Genomic DNA, 24,322 nt, shown 5'->3' on the forward strand with positions numbered 1-24,322 from the left:
TTTTTTTTTTTTTTTTTTTTTTTTTTTTGCCAAATCTACCACCAGAGCTCTAATAGATAGCCTAAATTAAATACTATTTCTCACTTCCTCTTCTTTTCTCAGCTTTGGCTTTGGCAGAAAACCTATTCAGAAGGAAACTATCCCAATAGCAGATGGCAGGAAATAGCAGATGGCAGATTGAATAAACAGCCTCTAAAAAACACTAGTATTAGCCTGTATCCTCAACTCTCAAATGTGGCACAGAATCCTTTAGCACCAAGTTTCTGTCTTACCTTTTTCTTTATAAAGAGAAAGTTTTAATATTTGAGGAGTCCAGAGATTGGCCTGCTTCCAGAAAGGATAGAGAAAATGTGGGGACTTCAGCATGATTTGATGTTTGAGGATTCCTCCTAATCAAAACAGATAAGAAGAAGGGCATGGAGCCCTTACCCTCCTTACAGCCCTGTCTCCACCTGACTTTGTGGTTTGGCACGGATCCTGAGGAACAAGGAGAAGCAGCTTCCACCCCAGGTGCTGCTAATGTGTGTGAACTCAAGGCAGGAGCAGCATTCGGAATTCCTTTCCAAGTACCATTCCTTTTGGGAACACTGTAACTGTATATTCCTCATCTTGGACTGCTTAGGACTTTGAAGACCATGTTGGGAGCTAGAGTAGGCAAGAGAAGATAGACTAAAGGGCTGGAATGGAGCTATGAAGGAAGCAGCATAATTATGAATCTTGGAGGGCCTGACTTAAATTTTGCTCAACCTTTACTTTTTTCTTTGATTCCGTGAAGAGTGCCCCAATCTCTCTTAAGTGCCCAAGAAATATCTGTTACTCAAAGCGGATTTTCCTCTAGAGTTGCTGTGCTATTCTGTTTTTCATTTTTTTCTTTTATCTGTTTTATTTTAAACTTCCAAATTATCAGCTTTAGCTCTACATCTCTGTTCTAATGAAGTATGTATTTACATAACACCATGGTTATCATTTTTCATAAAGCAGGGGGTGTTAAGGAATAAAATTAAAATTTTTTTTTTGTTATTATTATTTTGCCTTCTCTTTCCCGTTACAGACTATAGTTAATTAGTTTCATCCTCAAGTTTTTATGAACTGTTGACTTTTGTTTCTTTTGGTCATATTGAGTAAACTCTGTACATATCTAAGTGAAGGACCTGCTGATGGAAGATGTGTTTTGACATTGACGTTTAAGAGTTAACACCAGTTTTCTCTCCTCTTGTGCTTTGTTTAGGTTTCGACACAGCCCCAACTGCTGGCACCTGCGAGACTGGACTATCCACACCTGGATTAGGCAGTGTCTAAAATATGGTGCAGAAGACAAAGCCTTATATACCGTAGTAAATAAGGTGAGTGGTTTCCTGGGCTCTGCATCCTGTTTTCCTGAGTTTAGATGTTGTGGTGTTTGTTTCTATTACAGTACAGTAAAGAGTAATACCAAAATTAACTGTTTAAAATTATCTGCCATCAGATATCCTTTTTAGTTTGATGCTGGGTATAAATTAACAAGTTAAAAATAAAAACTCCTATAGTTACTGCTTTTCCAACCATCGTGATTCAGAAAAGGACAGTTAAAATCTGTAGAACTTTGGCATCTGGGTGGTATGGGGATCCAAACCCATGACCTTGGTGTTAAAAGGCTGCATTCTAACCAGCTGAGCTAACCAACCAGGCTAGAAGAAAAAACTTTGCACACTTGTGGTCATTTCATTCATGATCCCTGAGTCTTGGATTTCTTGCTGGATTCCCTTTGGTGAAGTGTAGGGAAAAAGACATCACCATTTTTGCTGGAATGTGATCTCCAGAGTACTCAGACTATCTATCTTGCAGATTTTGAAAAAGACAGTATTCCTATGTCTTTCGAATCCTCTGACTCCTCCCCTCAAGCCCAAGAACACCCTGTGCTTAGGATCTTTCCCATGTTACACTTCACCCAATGGTTGAGTCTTCATTACCTTTATCATATGAAATAAATAGAAAATAAGCAAAAGTTTAGAATGTTACTATTGTGGGTGTCAAGCTAAACACTAGTTTGAGCCATAAAAATATTTTAATAATATTTTTATGAAAATATTATTTTTATAATGTCATTGGACCTTGAAAGTTAGAACTTAATAAGGAATACTGATTTTGTTTTTGGATCCCCTCTGTGCAGAATATTTTTCATTCCTGTAACTTAGGCCCAGTTCAGCTTAACATACATTGTACAGTTTGTTTATGAGACATTGGATTGGGTATGATAGTAGATACAAACATGAGCAGTAGCCTATCCTTGCCTTCAGGAAGCTTATAATTTAATAAGGCAGATAAGCAGGTTCACTAATAAGTCTGATATTATGCAAATGTAAGTGCCACACAAAAATATCAGTAAAAAATTTAGGGAATTTAAGACAAGGGAATCCAGTTGGAAGGAAAGAGATAAGTATTATTTAAACTGGTCATCAAAATGCTTGCACTTGGAGATGGGCTGGCAGGAACTACATTAACAGAGGTATGTCTGGGGGAAAACACAGGCTTAGTTTGAGCAATAATATGTTGCCTTTTTGCCTAGAGTATAAAGTATATAAAGTGGGGAATGGAGTAAGGGAAGGAGTAAGAAACTGAGTTAGGTCCCTAGATAAGGACAGTCACTAGGTGATGGCGTTGAATCTCCAGAGAAGGAAATGGAAAGCCCCAGGGGAACCTGGGGGTGGATTAAATCATGCTCTCTTTAGTCCAGAGTATAATGACACAGGTTACACTCAAAGAAGATTCCTGTGAAAACAAGACAGGAAGGGTCTAGAAAGTAGAATAAAGTCTATCTCATTTCTGCTGCTCCTAGAGTCTTTTAGTGGAAAGAACACCTGACTAGCTCAGAAGACCCATCCTGTAACTCCACAGATCCACCAGCTGCCGGTAACTTCAAGCAAATAATTTTATCCCTCTGGGTCTTAGTTTTTTCAACATTAAGTCAAGTGGGTTATACTAAATCAGTGGTTTCCAACCCTGGCTGCCAGTTAGAGTCGCCCGAGAAGCTTTTTAAAAATTATAGCTGCTTGTCTATATCCCTGGGATTCTAATTTGATTGATCTGTCCTAAACATTGGCATTTTTTTCATGGTTTTTTAATTTAATTTTATTTTTTAGATCAGTTTTAGGTTCATAGCAAAATTGAGTAGAAAATACAGAGATTTCCAATATACCTCCTGACCCCACACATTCGTAGCCTCCGCTGTAATCAACATCCTACCCCTGGGGTGGTGCGTTTGTTACAATTGATGAACTCACATTAACACATCAATGTCATCCAAAGTCCATAGTTTACATTAGGGTTCACTCTTGGTGTTGTACATTCTGTGGGTTTGGACAAATGTGTAATGACATGTATTCACCATTATAGTATCATACAGAGTAGTTTGCCCTAAAAATCCTTTTTGCTCTGCATATTTATTCCTCGTTGGTATTTTTTTAAAGCTCCCAGCTGATTCTAATTTACAGCCAGAGTTGAGAATCACGGACCAGTTATTTGTAAGGTCCCTTTTAGCTTTAATGATTTATTATCCTAAAATATTTTATTTTCACCCTGCCCCTAGGGATTAGAGCTAATTTGAACGACGGCTTTGAGAAATACAGACAGATACTGCGTATTAACTACAGCCTTCAAGATAGTAGCTTCTAAACATTTTTCCATTTCAGCACACCTGTGTCATTCCAGACAGGCCAACTAGCAACAGTGACTCAGTTCAGCAGTGATTCACAATTGGGAATTAGAACTGTATCAGAATCTCCCAAGGGTATGAGTGTAGTTAGAAAAATTTCCTCGGTGTTTCTAGTGGTTGGTGAGGGAAGAATGGAACAAGTGGGGGGTGGCTGATAATCCTACTAAAGTAAGAATTTAAAACAAGTAAAAATGCAAATAATTTAGATAATTGGCAGTCACACTGGAATATGCATGAAAATCACATGAGAAGCTCACTAAAACTTATTCAAGTTTCTTTGCCCAGTTCCCAAAGATTCTGATTCTATAGGTCTGAGGCTTAGGAATCTATTGTTAAAAGCACTTCTAGAAAATTCTGAGGCAGGTGCTAAAGGATCCACATTTTAAGAAATCTGAATTATCACATAGCCAGCTGCTTGTCAGTACAATATCCTAAGAACTTGGTTAGTAATAAATATTTCTTGACACATTTCTTTGGTCTTAAAAGCAACTAAGGGACCAGAAAATGCTGCATAATCTGTGCTTTCTCATGAGTCCATTTTTGCATTGTTAGTCATACCTTATAAAAAGAATCATTGAGGCAGGTGGGGGCAAGGAGGTTGTGGGTTTTGGGGGTTTTTGTTTGGGCTTTTTCTTTTTTTTTTTAAAGCTATGATGAGGTGTTATCAATTGTCATATCAGACTCACAGCTTTCTCACCCTGACCAACAGTTCCAATTACCAAACCTCATGAGTGACAGCTTATATTTCACTGTCACAGATACTGTAAAATAATAGTCAAATATTTTAAAGCTAATTGTGGCAAGTTTTATCCTGAATAATACATAGGCATATGTTACAGACTGAATTAAAGGGATTTTTTTTTTTCCTTTTATTTTCATTTTCATTGCAGGTTCAATATGGAATTTTTCCAGATAACTTTACATTCAATTTACTGATGGATTCTTTCATAAAAAAAGAAAACTTCAAAGGTAAGAAACCAACCCAGATTCAGTTACTATAGGGCTTTTAGCTCCCAAAGGGAAATGTATAAATGCAGGCACTTTCCCCCTTTTTATTTCTTAGTGATATCTCTTTACCTCACTCTTTCAGTCAGAAAAGTTTTGATGAAGATTATTATCATTTATGCAAAAATTTTTTAAATGTTATTCTTTTTACTGTTGTTAGGACAAGAAGTATCAGAGTACCTAAATGATTATAGAAGAAAAGTTAATTATACAGGCCAATCTATTTTCACTTCCCAAGCTGGCTGAAATACAAAATATAAATAAAGGGTAAAGTAAATTTGATTTAATTTTCATGTGTAATTTTGGATTCAGTAATGAAGTTGGCAGAACTGAGATTTTTTTTTTTTTAACTGGATTTTTAGCTTTGTGTTCTTATAGTGTTTGATTTGTTTATTTAAAAGAAAATATCTTCCAGTCTTTATTTTGCTACTAATTGACTAGATGACTTCCTGGTCTACCTGTCTATCTCAGTTTCCCCATTTGCAAAAAAATATATAGAAATTCATAAGTATGGCTTCATCCAGAACCATGCCAACATGTGCAAAACCAGCTGGCTAGGAACAACTGCAAGTCAGTGCTAATGCTTTTATAATTATGAGTATATGTAAAAATTGGTTAACAGAATAACTCAGTCAAAAACGTGTTACGCTTGTGGTATGTGCAGGCACTATATTTTAAACCAACGTATTAGCATTTTCTGCTTTAACAACAAATAACTAAGGGAAAGAAATTGTTTGCATTTGATTTCCTTGGCTTCTATCTATGTTGTAGAATATTAATGGAAAATGAAAAGTGCTCAAAGCCTGCTCGCCTGTGACCAACGTACATGTGGAAACGAATATCTTATGTTGTGTGTTACACTTAGGGGCTTATCATTTATGAATTAACATTTTCCTTTCCCTTCTTTCAAGTCTTTTAAACTGAGCCCATTGGACTTTTTATAGTCATCCATTTTCTATCTGAAATAATACCTGGGATTTAGGATTTCCTCAGGCATTTGTCCTCTTCTGCCTCAACAGTGAGAAGGTACCAGAGCAGAGCATGGGGCAGTCAGCCCAGCTTCTTTCCTCTGCTTGTCAGGATGACCTTGGGAAGATATGTGCCTCCTTTCTGTATGCTTTAGCTCTTTTTTTTTTTTTTTTTTTGTCTTTTTCCGTGTCCGGCAATGGATCGCAACCCTCAGTGTCGCCCCCGTACCGGACCGGGACCGGCAACGGGATCGCAACCCTCGGTGTTGCTCCCACGCCTCGCTCAGCCAGTGAGCGGGAACCGGTCTATATGTGGGATCCGAACCCTCGGCGGGAGCGCCACCACGCTTCCCAAGCGGCGCACTATAGCAGTGCGCCACCGGGCTGGCCCCTGCTTTAGCTCTTGTAGCTGATAGACATGGTGCCTTAGATTTGCTTCATAATTTATGACATGTTTTCATATGTATTATCTTCTTGGACTATCCAGAAATCTTTTGAAGTAGATGTAGCAAATAGTATTTTATCATTATGAAGATGATACCAAGAGAAATGGTTTATTCAGTGTCCTGTGGTGCTGTCCAGGGGTACAATAGCACCTGGTTTAGTGCAGTGTAGGATGTACAATAGAAGTTAAAGGATTGAGAAAGATCTAGGTTGTGGAAAAATGAGGGCCAGAGCCCACATTTTATACTTCTTAATTCTGCTTATTTTCCTACCACAAACCACTTTTTAAGAGTGTTTGTAGTTAATAGAGGTTTGGTGGTGATACCTACAACTGGTTTCCTCTCATTTTTACTTTTATCTTCTCGCCAGATGCTTTATCTGTGGTTTTTGAGATCATGATGCAAGAAGCCTTTGAAGTACCTTCTACCCAACTTCTGGCCCTCTATGTTTTATACCATTGCCTGGCAAAGAAGACAGACTTCAGTGTAAGTGATCTGCCTTAAAGCAATACTGAGAGCTTTAGAAAAAGCAAGCAGTGGCTGCTCAGTTAGGTATGAGGTGGCCAGAGGAAATGTTGCCCTCAGAAGCTGGAAAAAGGTATCTGATGTGCAGCTGTGTGGCAAAACCAGAAGTAAGTGTTCGGTCTATACTTTTTAGTTACCGATTTCTAACAAAGTAGAACTGGATATATCTCCACTTGAGAGAATCTCAAATGAAAGACTTTGTGCACATTTTGAAACTTGGAGCTAGGCTGAGTATGCTTCAGACATTCACAAATGGATTATTGATGATCACTGAGAGCTGGACATGGCATATCAAAAAAGCAGTAAGGTAGCTAATTTTGACCACAAACCTGAAGTATTTAAATATTAATTATTTAATTTGTATCAGTATTTTCCTAAGGTTACGCTAGCTCAGTTGTATTCTGGAAGGTCTAGAATACCAAGTTTTGATTTCAGCTCTTAGGTTGGGGTATTTAGTCATTGTTTATTGCTATCCTAAGAATATAGTAATAACAACAATAAATAATACTTAACTAACACACCATGTTCTTGGGATTTAAATTTATTAAAGCATTTAATTCTCACTGTAACTCTATGCAGATATAGAGACTGGGACATAGAGATGTTACAGAATAAACACCCCAGCTAGTAGGTGATGAAGCCACCTGGCTCTACGGTCTGCCCTTAACTTAAAATGTAGCATCAAAAAATCCTAGTTTGGGTAGGAAATGAAAAGGTCATCTAGTCCAGCCCACATTCTAAAGTAATGATGATACGTTTTGCCTTTCAGGATGAGTGTCAGCCTATGATGTACACCACATTCATTATTAATTCATTAAATGTATATTGAGCACCTACTCGTTCCATACATTGCCACCTGGTAGTTATACAATGGAAAGCTGACATTTTCTGCTTACAATCTAGGAAGAACACAATCATTTAAAACAAAACAAAACAAACACACAAATATAAAATTAGAAGTATAATGAGCACTACAAAGGAGAAGTCTATGAAAAGCCTATATATTAGGGAGTTATGTTTGTATTTTAAACAAATTGGTTAGTAGGGACTTCCTTAAGGAAATATTTCTTGGGTTGATATTTGAAGGATGAAGAGTAAGTAACTGGCTGAAGAGGGGAAAAGCAATTCAAAATAAGGAAATAACATGTGCAAATGCCCTGTGGCAAAAAGAATATGGTGAGCAGAAAGGGATTCAAAGAAGATATTGTAGCTACAACAGAGAGAATGGTAGGGAGGACATGGGGAAAGATATGGTTGGAGAATGGAAGCCATGCTAAGCCATTTTATCTTCATCCTAAAAATAGGGAGAAGCCATTGAAAAATTTTAAGCAGAAGGGGTAACATGATCAGATTTTTGTTTTGAAAAGATCCCTCTGGCTGTAATGTGGATGAGAAACCAGAACAGGGTAAAGATGGCTATAGTCAGGCCAGTTTACAGACTATTGTGTAGTGCCAGCAAGAGATAATGGTAATGGTGGGACCAGGATGTGGTGGATTTAGAGAGTAGCCAATGGACATATCTGGGAGGTAAATAATAAGATGAGGAACTAGATGTGGAAGCAGGGACATAGGAGTCAAAGAGCCTCTCCTAGCTGCAGACTCGTATATCTGGACAGAAGGGGTGCCGAGTGTTTGTAAAGGGAACTCTGGAAAAAGACCGGGTATCATGAGGAAAATCATTAATTTGGCTCTGAACATGTTGTTTGCATTTTGAGATGCTTTTGAGACAAGAGATTTCACAAGGAAAACTGGGGGCTTAATAGGAAGATCTAGACTGGAGATAGAGTGTTGGAGATTAATCCATGTGTAAATGTCTGCAGATAAACCAGAAAGCAAAAAGAAGGAAAATCAGAAATGTGTTGGACCACCAAATCCATGGGAACAGAGTGGTCTACAACATTGAATGCTGCTGGAGAGGGTAGGGTAAGATGAGGAATAAAAAAATTCATTGAATTTAGTGGTGTGGAGGCACTAAATTGTAACCTTGGTTTCCATTGAGTAGTGGAGCAGGAAACCAAATGGAGTGGACTGTAGAGTGATTTAAAAGTGCAGAAAGAGGAGAGCGAGTATAGGCAACTATTTGGAGATGTCTAGCCATGAAGGGGAGTGGAGGGAGGGGAAGTGGGAGAATGAGGATTTGCTTTGCATAAATGGGAGTGGCAGAAGCATAAAATGGGAAAACCTTGAGGACATGGGTGAGATAGCACCCTAATTAGTCTGTTATAGTATCTACAATGGAAGCTAAAGGCTTTGAAAAGATCTAATGTTTTATGTTGACACATAAATAGCTGATCATATAAGCAGCAATAGTTGCAGTACTCCCAATCATCAGAAATTTTCTAAGACATTTATCTGTTTGTTTAGTTTTTTCATTCATCTTTTTAAAAGTTCTTTCAGAAGTATCACCATCCTAGTCACCGTCACCACCCTTGCATGATTCCTAGCACATCAAAGTTAGCTACGGCTTAGATATTTTACTACTCATTGTACTTTAGCCCCTATTGCATTCTGATACTGTAGCTCCCATTTTTGCCTATGGGGGAAAAATGTTTTTAAGGCTCCTTATTTATTATTCACTGGGCCCACTTTTCGTGCAGTTTCTGTGGGGAAAATCAAGCCTCCCTAGATCAGAGTGGTCTGCTTTTGAAAGTAAAATAACCTGGTCCTTAATTACCAGCTCTTATACTTATCTGTGCTGCAGAAGTGCCTGCAGAGGTTTTTTTTTTTTCCCAAGGTCTCTGCTTTTTTCAAAGGTTTAGGAAAACCTGAAGAAATGACACTTGTATTGCACAAAGGCTAATTGCAGTAAAGAGGTGCCTATTAACACCTGAGGTGCCTCACTTACATGAGGCTGCCACTGCAGCCTGCAGACCTTATTCTTTCTCTGTTTCCAACTGACTTCTGAGTGCAGAGACCAGTGTAGGGCAACCTGAGCTTTGTGGTCTATGTTTCAAAGACAGAGCAAGGGCTCCAACTCTGGCCAGTGTGTACACATATGGCACCAAGATTATAGCTCCCATTGTCTGGGGAGTTGCCCAGGCTCTCCTCTGGGCCCTGCGTTTCCAGCACATCCTTCAGTCACTGCTGTTACTGGTCTGCAGCAGGCTTAGAAATGCTTGTGCTTTTACCCATTTTTCCCCGTCTCACGAAAGGCTTCAATTTTATTGAAGTATGATTATGCACCTGGGGTTGAAAGGAACAATCACTAAGTGTTTCTGATTGCCTAATTTGTTTTCGAGAGGCACATATCTATCTAAAAGCAACTTAATAGTGATATTTATCTTAACACTTTGATAAAGAAGTCTGATCATTGCTGAATTGTTTAAAATTCAAAAGCTTGCTCCATCAGGACATAGCAATATGAGTGAAGAAGAGGTGACAGCATGTTGAATCTTTATTATCTCAAGTCAGCGTTGGTCCAGAGTGTACTCTTTATTTTGCTTTGCTTTTCTGAATGTAAAAGAAACTCTTATTCATTGCCAAAAATTTGGAAAATAATGAAAAGTACAAAGAAGAAAACAAAATCACTCATAATTTCACTACCCAGAAATTGTTAACATACAGGGTATTTCTTGTCCATATTTTTTTTTAACATACTTTTTATTTACAAAATTGGGATCATAATGTATATATAACTTTATTTTGCTTTTTTACTTAATACTGTAACATGTTCTTTGCCTCCATCATTAAAAATCACATATTTGCATGAAGTATTCAATGCTTGAATGGACCATGATCTGGTATATTCTGTTGCAGTGGGAAGAGGAGAAGAATTTCGGTGCATCCCTATTACTTCCAGGCCTTAAACAGAAGAACTCAGTGGGTTTGAGTTCCCAGTTATATGGCTGTGCACTTCTTGGTAAGCAAGTGATCCTTACAAATAATGTTCTTCATCGATAGAATTGATGTATTTTTCTACTTCATAGTAAAATTATAATTTGGTGTAAATTTACTAGTGAAATTCCAACCACGGCCTTTATTTTTAGACATAAAAATAGACCTTGATGGCCTTACAATTATGAGAGAGTAAAGAGGGTTCTTAAAATCTGTCACCACTGGCAAGAGAACTAGTTCTTGTGGCCATAGGTAATATTTAGTGGTAATCAATGTTGGAAAGGGATACAGAAAGGGAAATTCTGGCTCTCTTTAGGAAGAACCAGCCAGTAGAATCTTTCCTAGTATTGACAAAGATCTTCCAGTCTCTTTAGACCTAAAGTCCAAGAGGTAAGAAATTAAGAGTTAAGGTTGAACTTGTATCTTTGGTATAGTTTTCAGGTGAGGCAAGAGAAACTCGGAGATCACAACTAGTATCACTTTGGGAAAAGCAGAGAGTGAGTGGCTCATTGGTACAGTGTGACTGTACCATGTGGTTAGATGATAGCTTTACTTTAGTGTCCTAATTGCATTGAAAATCAGGTCAAGAGGACGAAATCTTCTGAGAAGTGGCCTCAGAACCTGGGTTGTGTCGAATCTGGGCAAATAACATTCAACCAGAACGTGCATAAACATGTCCTGATTTTCAGAGGTTTACTCTTCCATTCTCTCTTAAGTACAGTATTTAGGCATATAAGAAAGGCCTCTTCTCTTGACCATATATTGCTTTTGACTGCTTTTGAAGTTGATCTTTACCAACAAAATGTAGTGTGGCATTCTTGGATGCTGATTCTGATATAAACTCAGAGGAATTTCAGAGTTTCAGACTGGCTATCATACTAACAAAAGAGTTGACTGCTCTTTTTAAAAATCATTTTTTCCTTATTTGCCACCTACTTTTGATATTGATTTACCTGTGTTTTCCTTTGCTTTCAAATAAGCATTCAGGACTATTATACTGCATGGATTGTTCAGGGCTAAGAAAATGTACTTTGTTACTGTTTATAAGCAGAGGCGCTGGTCCTTTGTGACTGGCAGCCATCAGATCAAAAGGTCTTTGCTCTCGTTGTGTCATGTGCTGTGCAGCCTCACCCACCCCTGATGGCAGCAGCAGCCCAGAATGTGACTGCAGTCTAGCACCAAGCACCTTAAAGGTCTAAAATTAGCTGTCACCTGATAAGCTTTGTCTGTTTATGTCCTGCTCTAGCTTTACCAAATCCTCCTTCCCAGGAAAGATAAGTGAAGGTAGATTTAAGAACTGGCAGCTCAAGGTGACTTTGGTTGTTAGTGCAGAGAGGATTTCTGCTCCACAGGAATACAGACAGCCCCTCTTCCCACCAGAGGACCCAACTGTCTGGTGTCCACATCTTAAGCTCGAGTTGTGATGGTTTGAGGTGCCAAGAGAAACATTCATGTTCCAAGATCCAGAAGGACGATGAGGATTTTGTCATTTAACAACTGATGAAGCTCAAATAAAGGAAAGAAGAGGAAAATGGGATTTTTTTTCCATGAGGATGGTAGATTGGGTGTTTTAGAGCATTTGAAAAAATGTGTAACATTTCCTGGCAGAGAAAGTTGTCAGATGTTGACAAGATTTTCACTGTAGGAAAATTGTGGAATTTCTTTCTCTGGGGAAAATTTTGTTCTTGAAACAAAAATAGTATTTCAGTTGACTTGTTTTTTAAGGGTAGCCCTACTTAGAGGCAGACAATTAAACCTCTCTAAGTTTCTCTTAGTCCAGTGATTTATATATTCTGAAGATAATTTCTACCAGCCTAAATGAAAAAGAAGAAAAACATGTTTGCAGTTTTGTATTAAGAAATGTATACAGTGAATATTACCATTTTGTTTATCATTCATGTGAAAATGATGACATCAGGTCACGGATGAGGTGAAGCTCTTGGCATAGATTTGAAATGATCTTTCTCTGTTTCTAGAGCTGCCAGGCGAATATTCACTTGTGCTTTCGATTCTTCAGCCTCAGACAGGGTGGGAAGACGTGCCTGAGCATTCTTCATTGTTCTTTTTGGCCACAGGGAAGGTGGAATTGCAGCAAGGGCTACGAGCTGTGTACCACAATATGCCTCTGATATGGAAACCAGGCTACCTTGACAGAGCCCTTCAAGTGATGGAGAAAGTGGTCTCCTCCCCAGAAGACACAAAGCTATGTAGAGAAGTGGTATGTTCCTCAGCCCTAATTCAGTGAGAACAGTCAATTCCAGTTCCTTACAGTTCCTTATGAATTTGTTTTCATTGTCTTTCCCCCTTCCTTCACTTACTTTTTTTTTTTTTTTTTGATGGCTGGCCAGGCGGAGATCTGAACTCTTGACCTTAGTGTCACAACACCACACTGTAACTGAGCTAACCCTCACCTTTCTATATTTCTATAGAACATGTTCTTATCCAGTTGAAAAGGAATGAAGAACCACAAACATTTTCAATGCTGTTGACAAAAAACACTAGAAAATAAGATTAATGTTGATTTTATAGCTCATTGTCTAGGAGAAAAACTATTCCTCTCCCCTGAAATTCAAGTTAAGTTCAATAAAATACTACTCACTCCACTGCCACCCACCACCCCCCGCCACCCAAAAAATCTCAGTGGGATGTCAAGAGAGGGTAAGATTTCATTTTAAATATTTTTGGCATTTCTGTACCCTCATGTAGTCCTGAAAGACTACATAGCATCCCCCCCCCCATAAAAGCCCTCAGGAAATGAATCTGGGAACTAGGGATGGCATAGTCTTGCTTTCCTTCCATCAGACTGTTCTGTGGTAATGTATGATGCTGAGGAGATCCAGATCCAGTGTTCCTTTCAAAGTTCCAAGGTGTTCATTTTGCCCGAACTAGAACAGTGTCCTCTCACCGGCCTCAAAGCTCATCCCTTTTAGTCACCTAGGAAGTTACTAGACTTAGCTCAGACTCTAGGAAACATGACAAGCCTTATACCCCACAGGGAGCCACTGTGTTTGCTTCTGTCCAAGCAGCTTTTACAGCCAGAGTGAGGCCTTAAAGGACATTGATTGCCACATTACCACGGTATAAAGGTTACCTTAGAGTTGCTTATTTGTTTTGTCTTGACCCTGATCACTAGGACTCACTCCTTGGCTTTCATTTCAGTTGTGAGATGTGTAGGTCTGGTCCTATACTGGCACTTCATACCCAATGTCTAATGGATCATCATGTTCTTTGCCAGACATTTGTAACAGAGGATGCACATTTCTAAATATACATGTTTTAACCTTGCTGTGGTCAGGGCTGGTGGTTGAAAACACAAAATTACACATAAATCCTTTGCAAGGGAAATGTTCCTTCCAATCTGAGCCAGATTTGCATTCTCTGTTTTCGGATCTAATAGAAGCGTGATTCAGATGTTGGCAAGAACATGCCATGTGTCCACTTTGGGTATAATGTATTAGTGGTATTGAAAGGCCCTGGAGTATTTTATGGATTTTTGTTCTACTGTGACATAGACTGGATTAATTGGTATTCAAGCAGGTGCTTATGTTGGTGTGGCTATTGTTTCTATTCCTTCTCTGATGATTAAGCCCTTCATGGGTCAAAGGAGGTATGTCCCAAAGGGAAGGTGGTGGGAGAGAGGGGTCAAAACAAAAAGAAACCCTCTGTTTTTAATTTACCTACTGTCTAAGTCACAGAAGTCACCTCATCAAAGTGAATTTCATGTATGTATCTTTGGTCTTTGCCAGCAGCTTATGTGGATTATGCTGATCCCTAATTTACAGATTCCCTGTGAGCTAAAATCTTTCTCTGAGGGAGGCCCTTGCCTGTATCCTGAGGCTCTAACATGCATTCAGAATGGCCTTTTGTTGGTTGTGATCTTGCTTTTTCTTTGTCCCAATTGCAAACTGATTGAGGAAGAGAGACGTGGAAGGAAGAGGTACGTTAGTGCCCATTAAGCATAATTCTTGGATTCCTACCTGGCTAATTAAAAGTGAACTTAAATGCCATTGTGCTGATTCACTTAAACAAATAATTCTTAGCTTTTCTATTTGTACCATTTCTTTTGTATTAAGTTTTCCATGCCATCCAATAAGGTGTTTCTAACATGAAAAAATATAACCATTTATATTTCCTAGAATTTTAAAAGAGAAATCTTCCCACAGTTTTTAGGTCCTGTTTTTTTCCTTTCTTTTACCTTCCCCAGCCTCTCTTCACAATGTGCTTTCAGGACCACAAGCTGTTTAGTTCCTTCCTGATCCTTTTTCTGCTCCACAGCTCGATGTGCTGGATGTAGTGCTGAAGGCTGTGACTTCTTTGGCTGATGGGGCTTCTGAGGAACAGTCCCAAGAAGGTGAAGACAACCAGGAGTCAGAAAGACTGGTGGAGCAGTTAGACACAGAGGAAACAGAACAGTCCAAGCTTCCCCAATACTTGGAACGGTTTAAGGTAAATCATAGCACAACCGAGTTTCTCTCAGCTGTGCATAAAACAGGCTCCTCTGCTGTGGTGATGGACAAGCAGTCTTTTCATACATCAGTGTCACACACAAAGGCATTAAAAACTGACATCAAAAATTACATTTTTATTGCTTCACACAGGAAGTGGTCTTAAAAGAAACCAGTGGAATTTTCATGTTCTTTTTTGTACTTGAGCTAATTGGTCACAGTTTTGTTCAGTACAGCAGCATGTCATTACCCACTCATCCCTGATATGTGCCTGATGGGTGGATAATAGCTTGCCGCCTCATAGCAATAACCTGACTTCCACTCTAGCTAAAAGTAGCTAGTCATTTCTGCACATTGCACTAAATGTGCTTGAAGCCGCATGTGAATGTGTAGAGATGAGAGACAGGTGTCTTTTATCACTCATCTTTGGCAGCATCATGTCGTTCACTAGGGCCATTAGAAATGCTCTCTTGTCATTCATGGAAGATGTAACCAGTTTCTACTGTTTCTTTCCAAAACAACCCTGAGCACTCAAGCTGCCTTTGGTAGCTTTCAATTCTGTACATCCCAAAATGCTCTGTGATCTGTGTCAGAGAAGAAGAACCACGTTCAGTGTTTAAACCCTTGGCCTCCTCTTGCTTTGTTTCTCATCTATTTAGTGCAAAGAGAAAAAACTGCTGCCTGAATGGAAATTCTTTGTATGGAGCATAAAACTTACCGTCCATGCCCCTGACTCATTATGTCTTTTGGGGACAGATAGATGTTAAACTTTGCTAGATTATTACATTAAATCTTTTCAGTAATTATATGAACCAGCTATGGGAAACGTATTTCCCCATGTTGTAAAGGGGATTCTGTTGTATTTACAGCAGCTGTTTCTCCCAGTACTTCTCTAAGGTCATTGCTCATATTCTCTCTTTTATAATTTGAAACTGAGACAGAAAGGTTAATCGTTGCTGCCAACATTCATAGAGAATTGGCCATAGAGCTAGGTTGAGAATTTGCGTACTTGTCTTTTTCTTATGACTTTGCCTAACTTTGTAAATTTAGAAAGGCTAAAGAAAAAAATCGGCTTAGCCCCATATTTTGTCCTTCACCACATTCACATTGACCAAGGTTGCCCACCACTCCTAAAAATTATAACCTCTTTCTCTTGTTTCTTATGTATTTAGTCTCAGAGAATAGAAACTTATGCCTGTGTTAAGTTCTCAGGCCTTACTCTTTCCCAAATGCATTTTTATGAAGAGAGACAAATATTTGTTGACTGCTAGCTGTGTGTTAGGCGTCACTGCATTTCATTCTTCCTCACAAAAGCTCTGGGTGGTAGACACTGCACTTCCCAAGTTACACAGTAGCAAGGCTGAGAAAAACTAGCCCGTAAGTGACTGACTTGGCATTTGAACGAGTTGGCTGATTCAGAGCTGAGTCCTTATTCTGTTGTCCCAAGCTGTCTCCTTGGCCTCAAACCACATGGAGAGTGATATCAGAAAGAAATCATTTTCATTTTATATTTCCGTTTGGTCCTGTTGCCTGATGTTTATTAGCCAGGGGTAATTTGTTTAGGGCTCATTTGTATGTAACTGAGTCATCATGCCAGGCCTCTGGCTGCTCTATGGAGCCCGTGGACCCTACCTGCCTTCCACCCCTGTATTGGAGCAGGCCTCATCACTTATGCCAGTGAATCCCATTTGTTTGTGGAACATGGGATGTGTGCTATAAGCTACAGCTGGGGCCATAAGTGGCTCTCTCTGATGATCTACATCTTGAAGTAGTTAAATAGATTAATGTTTTTAATACTTACTTCTCCAGGAATACAGTACCAACCAAACCAAGCTGCCATTTCAGGTGGAAGCTTATAATGGAGCAAGCACTCATGGGAGCTGTTTAGCATGCCATTATTGAGAAATCCTTGAAACGATTTCCATCTGTTGAAAGGAGTGCCAGCAAGGCAAACATTTATCTCAGTTATTCTGAAGGAAAAGATGTGTATGGGCACGCTCCAATTGATCAGATGCCTCTGCCATTTTGTTTGCATCTTAGAATTCTTGTTCTTTGAGTTTGCTGCTTGTTTTGGTATAGGTCAGAGTGGAGACATAGATTTGTTATAGCTGTGCTGTCTTTGTGGCTTAAAACAAGAAATTACACAGGAAAACACAGCATATGGAGTTTCATTTACTGTTTGTGAGTAAAGGGGAAGAAATTACATGTGGTGCATCTTAGCAAAATTGCTGAGCTGCAAAGAATGGCAAAAGCTAACAGTGGATGAAAGGCAGCATGACGGCTTATCAAAGTGGCCTTTCTGCAAGCAAAACGTGTGGAGATTTTGCAAGTGACTTAATCTCTTCTCTTTTCCTCTTTATATTCTTCCACCTGCTCTCCCTTTTTCTTCTTTTTTTAATTTATTTATTCGTTTATTTGTTTATTTGTTCATTTATTTATTTATTTGTTTGTTTGTTTGTTTTCCTTTGTTTCCAACAGGCCTTACATTCTAAGCTTCAGGCTCTGGGCAAAGTTGAGTCAGAAAGCCTTTTGACTCTGACCACCCAGCTTGTCAAGGAAAAGCTGCCCACCTGTGAAGCAGAGGACATCACCGCTTACGAGCAGAAATTGCAGCAGTGGCATCTGGAGCGGGTACAGTTGATTCAGAGAGAACAGGAGCAGAAGGCGAGAGCGAAACAGGAGTACCAGGCAAAGGCAGCTGCCTAACTGGGCCCCCAGGACCACAAGAGCCTCTCCAGACCCTGTGGGACTCTGCAGTGGCCGTGACACAAATCTCAGTTTCCACCATTCGTCGTCGTCTTTTGTTGAAGTAGGCCACATTGTTCTACACATCAAGGCCCTGTGACTGCCTATCCAGATGCCAAGAAGGGCTGTGAAGCTGTGGAAGTGGCAAGTGGTCAGACTGAAGCCACCAGCTAATGACCTTGAAAAGGGCTCTTAAGGCTTATGGTTGAGTTCCAGGAGCACAGAGATCAATTTTGAGCATTGAAAGTTCCCAATACCTAAAGTAGGTGGAGGAAGAACCTATGGCTGAAGAGTCAGGTCTCAGGCATGGGCTTTGAATGGTCTCCCTCTTCCCAGCCCAGGCCCATCAGGCCAAGGTCCCTGCATGTGCTGAGACCTTGTGCCCAAGTCTGCTCTGGTGCATGTGTCACTGAATCAGCTGTGGGTGCTCACATCCTCACTTGCTCCTTTCCACCATGCCTCGCCCTTCCAGACCTGCAGTGGGAGAGGTTCAGGACAGGAGTGAACTCAAGATCATGAACCTACTGGATCTCAAATTTCAGGCACTCAGGGCCGGCCTGTGGCTCACTTGAGAGAGAGTGGTGCTGATAACACCAAGGCCACGGGTTCGGATCCTATATAAGGATGGCCGGTTAGCTCACTTGGGAGAGCGTGGTGCTGACAACACCAAGTCAAGGGTTAAGATCCCGTTACCGGTCATCTTTAAAAAAAAAGAAAAATTTTAGGCACCCACAGTGACATTGTTAGAAAGTAAGGGCATTTGAGGAAAAAACTAGCACTAGCTGTTTGAGGAAAAAACTAGCCCTCTTTGGCTTGGCTTCTTCGTCATGTTGGGGTAACTTTTTTTCCCAAGCATTATCTCAGCTCCTTTATCAAGTAGATAAAGTGAGCCTTTTGTGTACACACACGCATGCAAAATCTCATGCAATTTGTGAGCATACATTTTAGTAAATGAAGCTAGGGAAAACGAAAGAAGGGATAGGACTTGAAGTGCATAGGACATGTGAATACTTATAAAATTGTCAAGAAATGAAAAATTTCTTATTGGAGTTTCTCCTATGTGAAGGGGTCGGGGCAGCTTCGCTTGCTATGTAATCTTGCCTTTAAGTACAATGGTGTATTTTTATTCAGGACTGTGCTCTTTTATCAAGAACCTGTGGAAATAAATGTTCTGGGATTATTTTGGTGTATTTTGGGAGAAAGAGGGAATCTTACCACCATCACTGTTACTGTGATTTTGAGCAACATATTTTCAACCCTCCTTCTCTATCAGACTGTGGCCATGATTATGGTAATAGTAACAACCACTACTAACATTTACTAAAGACTTACTGTGTGCCAACAACTCTAGCTGCCCTATGAGCGAGGTACTGTTAGCCATGTTATGAGTGAGAAAATGAAACTAAGTGCTCCCCTGAGGTCAGGCTGCCACTGCTCCTCTCCCTGCCTGTGGCCCTGTATACACAGGTATGTCAAAAAGTTCATGGAAGTATCTGTATTGCCTTTTAATTCTGTTTTTCCATGAACTTTCTCAAGTACTTTTGTATAACTGCAGCAGGGATCCAGGACAGGGTCTTTAAACTAGCAAGGCTGAATTGAATCTTACTTAGGTAGAGGGGCATGACCAAAGGTCACTTCTGACATTTTGATTTATAAAGGGCAGGGCTTTTTTGGCCATTCTCTTATTGCATGAAAGGGAGATTAAAGATCAATCAAAAGGCAACTTTTGCTCAGTAAATTAATGACTGTTGTGGCATGAAGCATCTGAAGCATCTGGTTAACACTTTGGCCCATAATTTTGCCTTCATTTTCCCTCCCCCCCATTTCTGTTGCACTTCCACTCCCCAAAAGAGGCCACTTCCGCCACCGTGCTGCTGTCCCAGCAGGAGTTTCCACGTTCCCCGCTCAGGATTCCATCCACACCTGTGCCCTCGTCTCAGGAGCTCTACGAGTCTTTGCCATCCAAATACTTGTATACAACCCTTTCTCTGGGCTCTGATCTCTTGAGCTGTAGGATACTCTCCCACATTCCTTGCCGATTGTGACTTGTGACTACAGTTGTCCTGTCCCTTTCCCTGATATCACATTCTGTATTTCTTCGATATTGATAGAGAAACTGCTTTCAGTACCCTAGCCTCGGAATGACCTCCGCTGTAACAAATTACCTTTCCTCCAGGTGACCTGCCATAGTCACAACCAAACCTCCAGCCTCCTATCACTAATCCAAGATCTTATACCTGAAGTCCCATTCTTCCCAGCCTACTCTCATACCATGACTCCTGCTGAGCCAGCTTGTTCTTATCACTTTCCAGGCAGAAAGGAACAATGCAAATGCCTAGCCCTTACTCCGTCACTCAAACCCTTCTCTCCAGAATTCCAACCCTACCTGCCTGCCTCCCAGGTTGGGCTTCATGGTCAGCCATCCCACCATTGTTCTCATTAGCATCTTTAATTTTTTCTCACTCCCTTTATTCTGGCCCACTTGCCATCCTTGGACCTTCATCCTTAGACCTACCTGTTATGTTACGGGTTGAATTGAGTTCCCTAAAGGAGATATGTTGAAGCCCTAATCCTCGGTACCTTTAGAATCTGACCTTTAGAAATAAGGTCTTTTATTGAGGAAATCCGATTAAAATGAGATCATTAGGGTTGGCCCTAATTCAATATGACCAATATTCTTCAAAAGGGAAATGTGGACACAGACAGAGGGAGGATGGTGTGAGGACACAGGGTGAAGTCAACCATGTGACTCAGTGATGCATCTACAAGCTAAGGGACATGAAGGATTGCCAGCAACACCAAAAGCTAGAAGAGGCAAGGAAGGATCCTCCCCTAGAGCCACCAGAGAGCATGGCCCTGCTGACATCTCGATTTCTGACTTCCAGCCTCCAGAACTGTTCTGTTCTTTTAGCCTCCCTGTTTTCAATACTTTATTACAGCAGCCCTAGGAAACTGATACACCATCATTAGTTTTCTTTCGGTCTGCTTTTAACCTACTAAGTGTTGGGATACAAAGTCATATATTAGGCTGATTAGATTTCTCTACAAAATTATGGCTATCCTCTTCAATTCAGTAGTCCTTCCATTTATCTTTAATTGACTCTCATTTTTACTTCAATAGCTCCTCCTCTCTTTGTAAGCCTAAGACCTTTTTCCCCCAGACTCAGATGTTCCTGCCTCCCACTTAACCAGGAAAATTTGGGCCACATGACAACCTCCCTACTTTCTACCTTTAACAATTCTCTATGCTTACCATTTCTCTCCATCATCTCTTGCTTCCAAGTGACAGCTGTTCCCTCCCTCCTTTCCAATGTTAAACTCTTCATTTGTGACCTTGACTCTATACCTGCCTGCCTGTTCCAGATCCATCAAGCATTCCCTTGCCATCTTGCATCATCTTTGCTGATTTCTTTTTCCAAGTCCACAGTCCTACTCAAGACTTCCTTCCCTCTTAAAAACAAAAAAGCCTTTGTCCTGACATCAAGCTCCTATCCTGTCACTCTCCTTCCTTATGTCACCAAACTTCTTGAGAGGGTATCTATACTTACTGGCTAGTCGCTCATTCGTCAAACCCTGGGCATTTGGCTTTCAGTTCACCATTCTGCTGCACAGCGTGCTCATCAACTGCAATGATCCTTTTCCCCTCGAAGTGCTCTGCTCCATTGGGCACCACTGACCACCCCCTTAGAAGCTCAGTGTCTGCAGCACCGACTGTGCTCCAGCACGGCTTTTGCATGCTCACAGGCATTTATTTGGCATACACCATGCAAGGCACCATACTAAGTGCTATGGAGTCTATAAAGATGAGTAAACTATAGCTCCTGCCCTCAAATAACTAAGATTTTAGTGAGGGAGAAGAGGCTGGTGTATCTGCACCTGTCAACACACAGCCGAAAGGTGTCATCACAGGAGCTCACAGGAAAAGCACTTCAGGTCCAGAGGCGGGAAAAGCTCTAATGAAGGGAAATCATTGTCCACTTTGGGCTTTAATTAGTCACTTGTGTCTCAAGCTGCCCTGGGGTAGAGAGAACCCTCTTCTCCATGGAGTCTTCTGCAGAGTAGGTGTGTTTGTGAGAAAGTATTTTAAATTGAACTAAAATGAACAATTCAAACTAAACCTGTTTTGGCCCACACCCCATACTCACCTTGGCCAAAAAAGGAATAGAAGGTAGGATGGTGGAAAGAAGAAAAAACTGGTGCGGTGTAAGTATCTCACTCTCCTCCTTTGGGGCTCTGGTGCCTGAGCACCAAATCTTGCATTTTGTTTCTCTTCCTTCTCGTGGCCCAAGGATATCAGATATGTGTGTGGGAAGGTGCTTATAGATTTTACAAGTAGTCAAAGGCCTTGAAGGTAAGTTGATTAAAGTCACTTTTTCACTCTGAATGATTCCGACAGCTAGCTTTAACATTCTTTGTGATCTTTGTTTTACTTTGGATGTTTTCCCTGGAAATAAAATTCAGCATTCTTTTTTTTTTTTTTTTTTTTTTTGCTGAAGCTATATGATGAGCTTTGAGAAATGCTCTTAATTTAACCACCGCAAAAGAGAGGAAAAATAACTGCTGTGGTGGAACAAAGAACTTGGAGCTGGGTATGAAAAACAATGCTTAGAGACTCATTGTGTCACTTAGGTCCTCCAGGAAGCACCTGCTGAGTCAGAGGTAGGAGTGAAAGCAGTTTGGAGGGGGGTGTTGCCTGTGAAAGATAAAAGGAGAGGGAAGTAGGATTGGGCAGGGAGAGCTGTCAGATGGAGATCCTACATCTGCAAAAGGAAAGGATGGACGAAGCACCACCACCTGGCCTCTTGCTTGGTGGGGGGTGGGGGGTGAATTTCAAGGTTCATCATCCCCATTGCCAACATCAGTGAGCCAAGAGTGGCCCCTGGTCTACTACCAAACTTAGTGACACGGTGCCCTACCCTCTCACCAGCGCATTCCCAATGGCAAGACAGGAGATGGGTTTTTGAGTGTGAGTGCTTTAATTGGAGGTGATCCTAAAAAGACAGGTGAGGGAAGGAGAGATCGAGGCAGGCAAGGAAGGAAAGCCAGTAAAGAGTGCGTAATTGAGTGAACAGTGGACAGGCTCGCTGCTGCAGCAGACCCTCTGAGGGACTGGAGAGCACACCTCAGCAGTTCCCACCGAGGGCAGGAAGCTGGTACATTTCTCCATTACCTCCATCCCCTCGGGGGCTGGGAGCACTTCTAGCCTGCTCCTTGTGCAGTGCCAGCACGCTCCCATGACCAGGAAACACCCCTGGGCAGGAACCAGGAAGCCGTCCATCCACTGCTGGGGACTGTCTACAGGTGACCTCAGGAGCAAGCCCAGGACTCATTCTCAACTGGGGGTGGGTGATTTTGCTACCAGGGAACATCTGGCGATGGCTGGAGGTATTTTTGATGTCACAACTGAGGGGCTGCTGTTGGCATCTAGTTAATAGGCCAGGGATACTGCTAAACATCTTACAGTGCAAGGACAGCCTTCACAACAGAGAAATATCTGGCCCAAATGTCAGTAGTGCCAAGGTTAGAAACCCTGGCCAAGGGTATATGCAGGGCACCCACGGGTCTTTTGCAGTGATATAAATGAGACTCGAGAATGGAATTTGTGGCAAATATCTCATTGCCAATGATATTTTTCAGGCTAGAAGAGTAATTAATATTAGTTGTGTCTGTCTAACTCTGAATATGAATATACAATATGCAGTGATATAGGGTGGGCCATTCTTTCTAAACAAGCTCCATTAGGGAAAAAGGTAAATGATGATTAATTTTACTGTCTGGGCATAACTGGACAGGAGTCTTGAGTTCCAAAATGAAGTTGTAATGTGGCCTCCTGTGAGTCATCAGAAGGTAACTCCGCTGGTACCTGCCAACTGCACTGGGCGTGGGGGAGAACACGATGCAGTGCAAAATGGGCTCTGGGAGCTGTGGCTCTAGTGAATCACAAAAGCAGAAAATGTGGTGTGATTATATTTTCATGAATTTTTCAAAACTCTGATAAATTTTTTAAATCCCACTTTAGAAAATGGGGGGAAAGGATGCTTTTCAACATGGTTATGTCAGGAAAATTGCCTTTTATTCTGAATAACAACTTCTTAGCTTGAAAATAACTTTTTCTTTCCCCCATTGATTTGGCCTTTTGCTGACATTGAGTATTGCCATGAAGATGTTATTACCTGTATGGTAACGAGGAAGTCCAAACAAAAGGTGATAGCAATGCCCCTGAGATTGTGGCAGTAACCGCTGGGATCTTTGTTTAAAACAAAAGAGTTATTAGGCTGTGTATTTATTATGTTTGAATATTAGACATTCCAGATCTGAGCTGGACAAGTTCTGAAAACAAGGAGTATATTCCTGCAAAAAACATCTGAAAATGAATTCCATGATAGGCTTTAAATGCTGAGTCAAGGACTATGGGAAAATTTTATAAAGGATTTATAAAAGGGACGTTATGTCTTCTGATGTACTCAGGGATAGGAGAATTGTGGGGGGTTTTTGTTTTTTTTTTTTTTTAGTTCCCATGATGCTTCATCTCTACAGAGTTCAAAATTTCAATCCTTAAAACACCCTCCAAAGTTAATATGCCTACCACAGCATGTGAAATAGACCAAGGATGTCCATTACAAACTTCCTCCAGTGAGGGGGGGGGGGGGGGGGTTCCCAGGCCCC

General features: G+C 40.6%; 1 protein-coding gene across 3 annotated transcripts in view; it reads left to right on the plus strand.

Moving 5' to 3' along the window:
* The window catches only part of MRPS27 (mitochondrial ribosomal protein S27), an 88,384-nt gene extending 70,111 nt beyond the window's left edge, over window positions 1–18,273 (plus strand). For 2 of the 3 annotated variants that reach the window (XM_008570471.1, XM_008570472.1), the window contains exons 5-11: window positions 1,229–1,343; window positions 4,582–4,660; window positions 6,478–6,593; window positions 10,389–10,491; window positions 12,542–12,684; window positions 14,742–14,912; window positions 17,390–18,273. In XM_008570471.1, the coding sequence (XP_008568693.1) occupies window positions 1,229–1,343; window positions 4,582–4,660; window positions 6,478–6,593; window positions 10,389–10,491; window positions 12,542–12,684; window positions 14,742–14,912; window positions 17,390–17,617 (955 nt within the window). In that variant the 3' untranslated portion in view covers window positions 17,618–18,273. Of the gene's footprint in view, window positions 1–1,228; window positions 1,344–4,581; window positions 4,661–6,477; window positions 6,594–10,388; window positions 10,492–12,541; window positions 12,685–14,384; window positions 14,404–14,741; window positions 14,913–17,389 lie in introns of those variants that run through there. The other variant, XM_008570473.1, reaches the window with a different exon arrangement.
* Window positions 18,274–24,322: the final 6,049 nt, after the last annotated feature.

Source organism: Galeopterus variegatus, unplaced genomic scaffold, assembly GCF_000696425.1.
Source record: "Galeopterus variegatus unplaced genomic scaffold, G_variegatus-3.0.2 Scaffold605, whole genome shotgun sequence".
In the NCBI taxonomy this organism is placed as follows: Eukaryota; Metazoa; Chordata; class Mammalia; order Dermoptera; family Cynocephalidae; genus Galeopterus; species Galeopterus variegatus.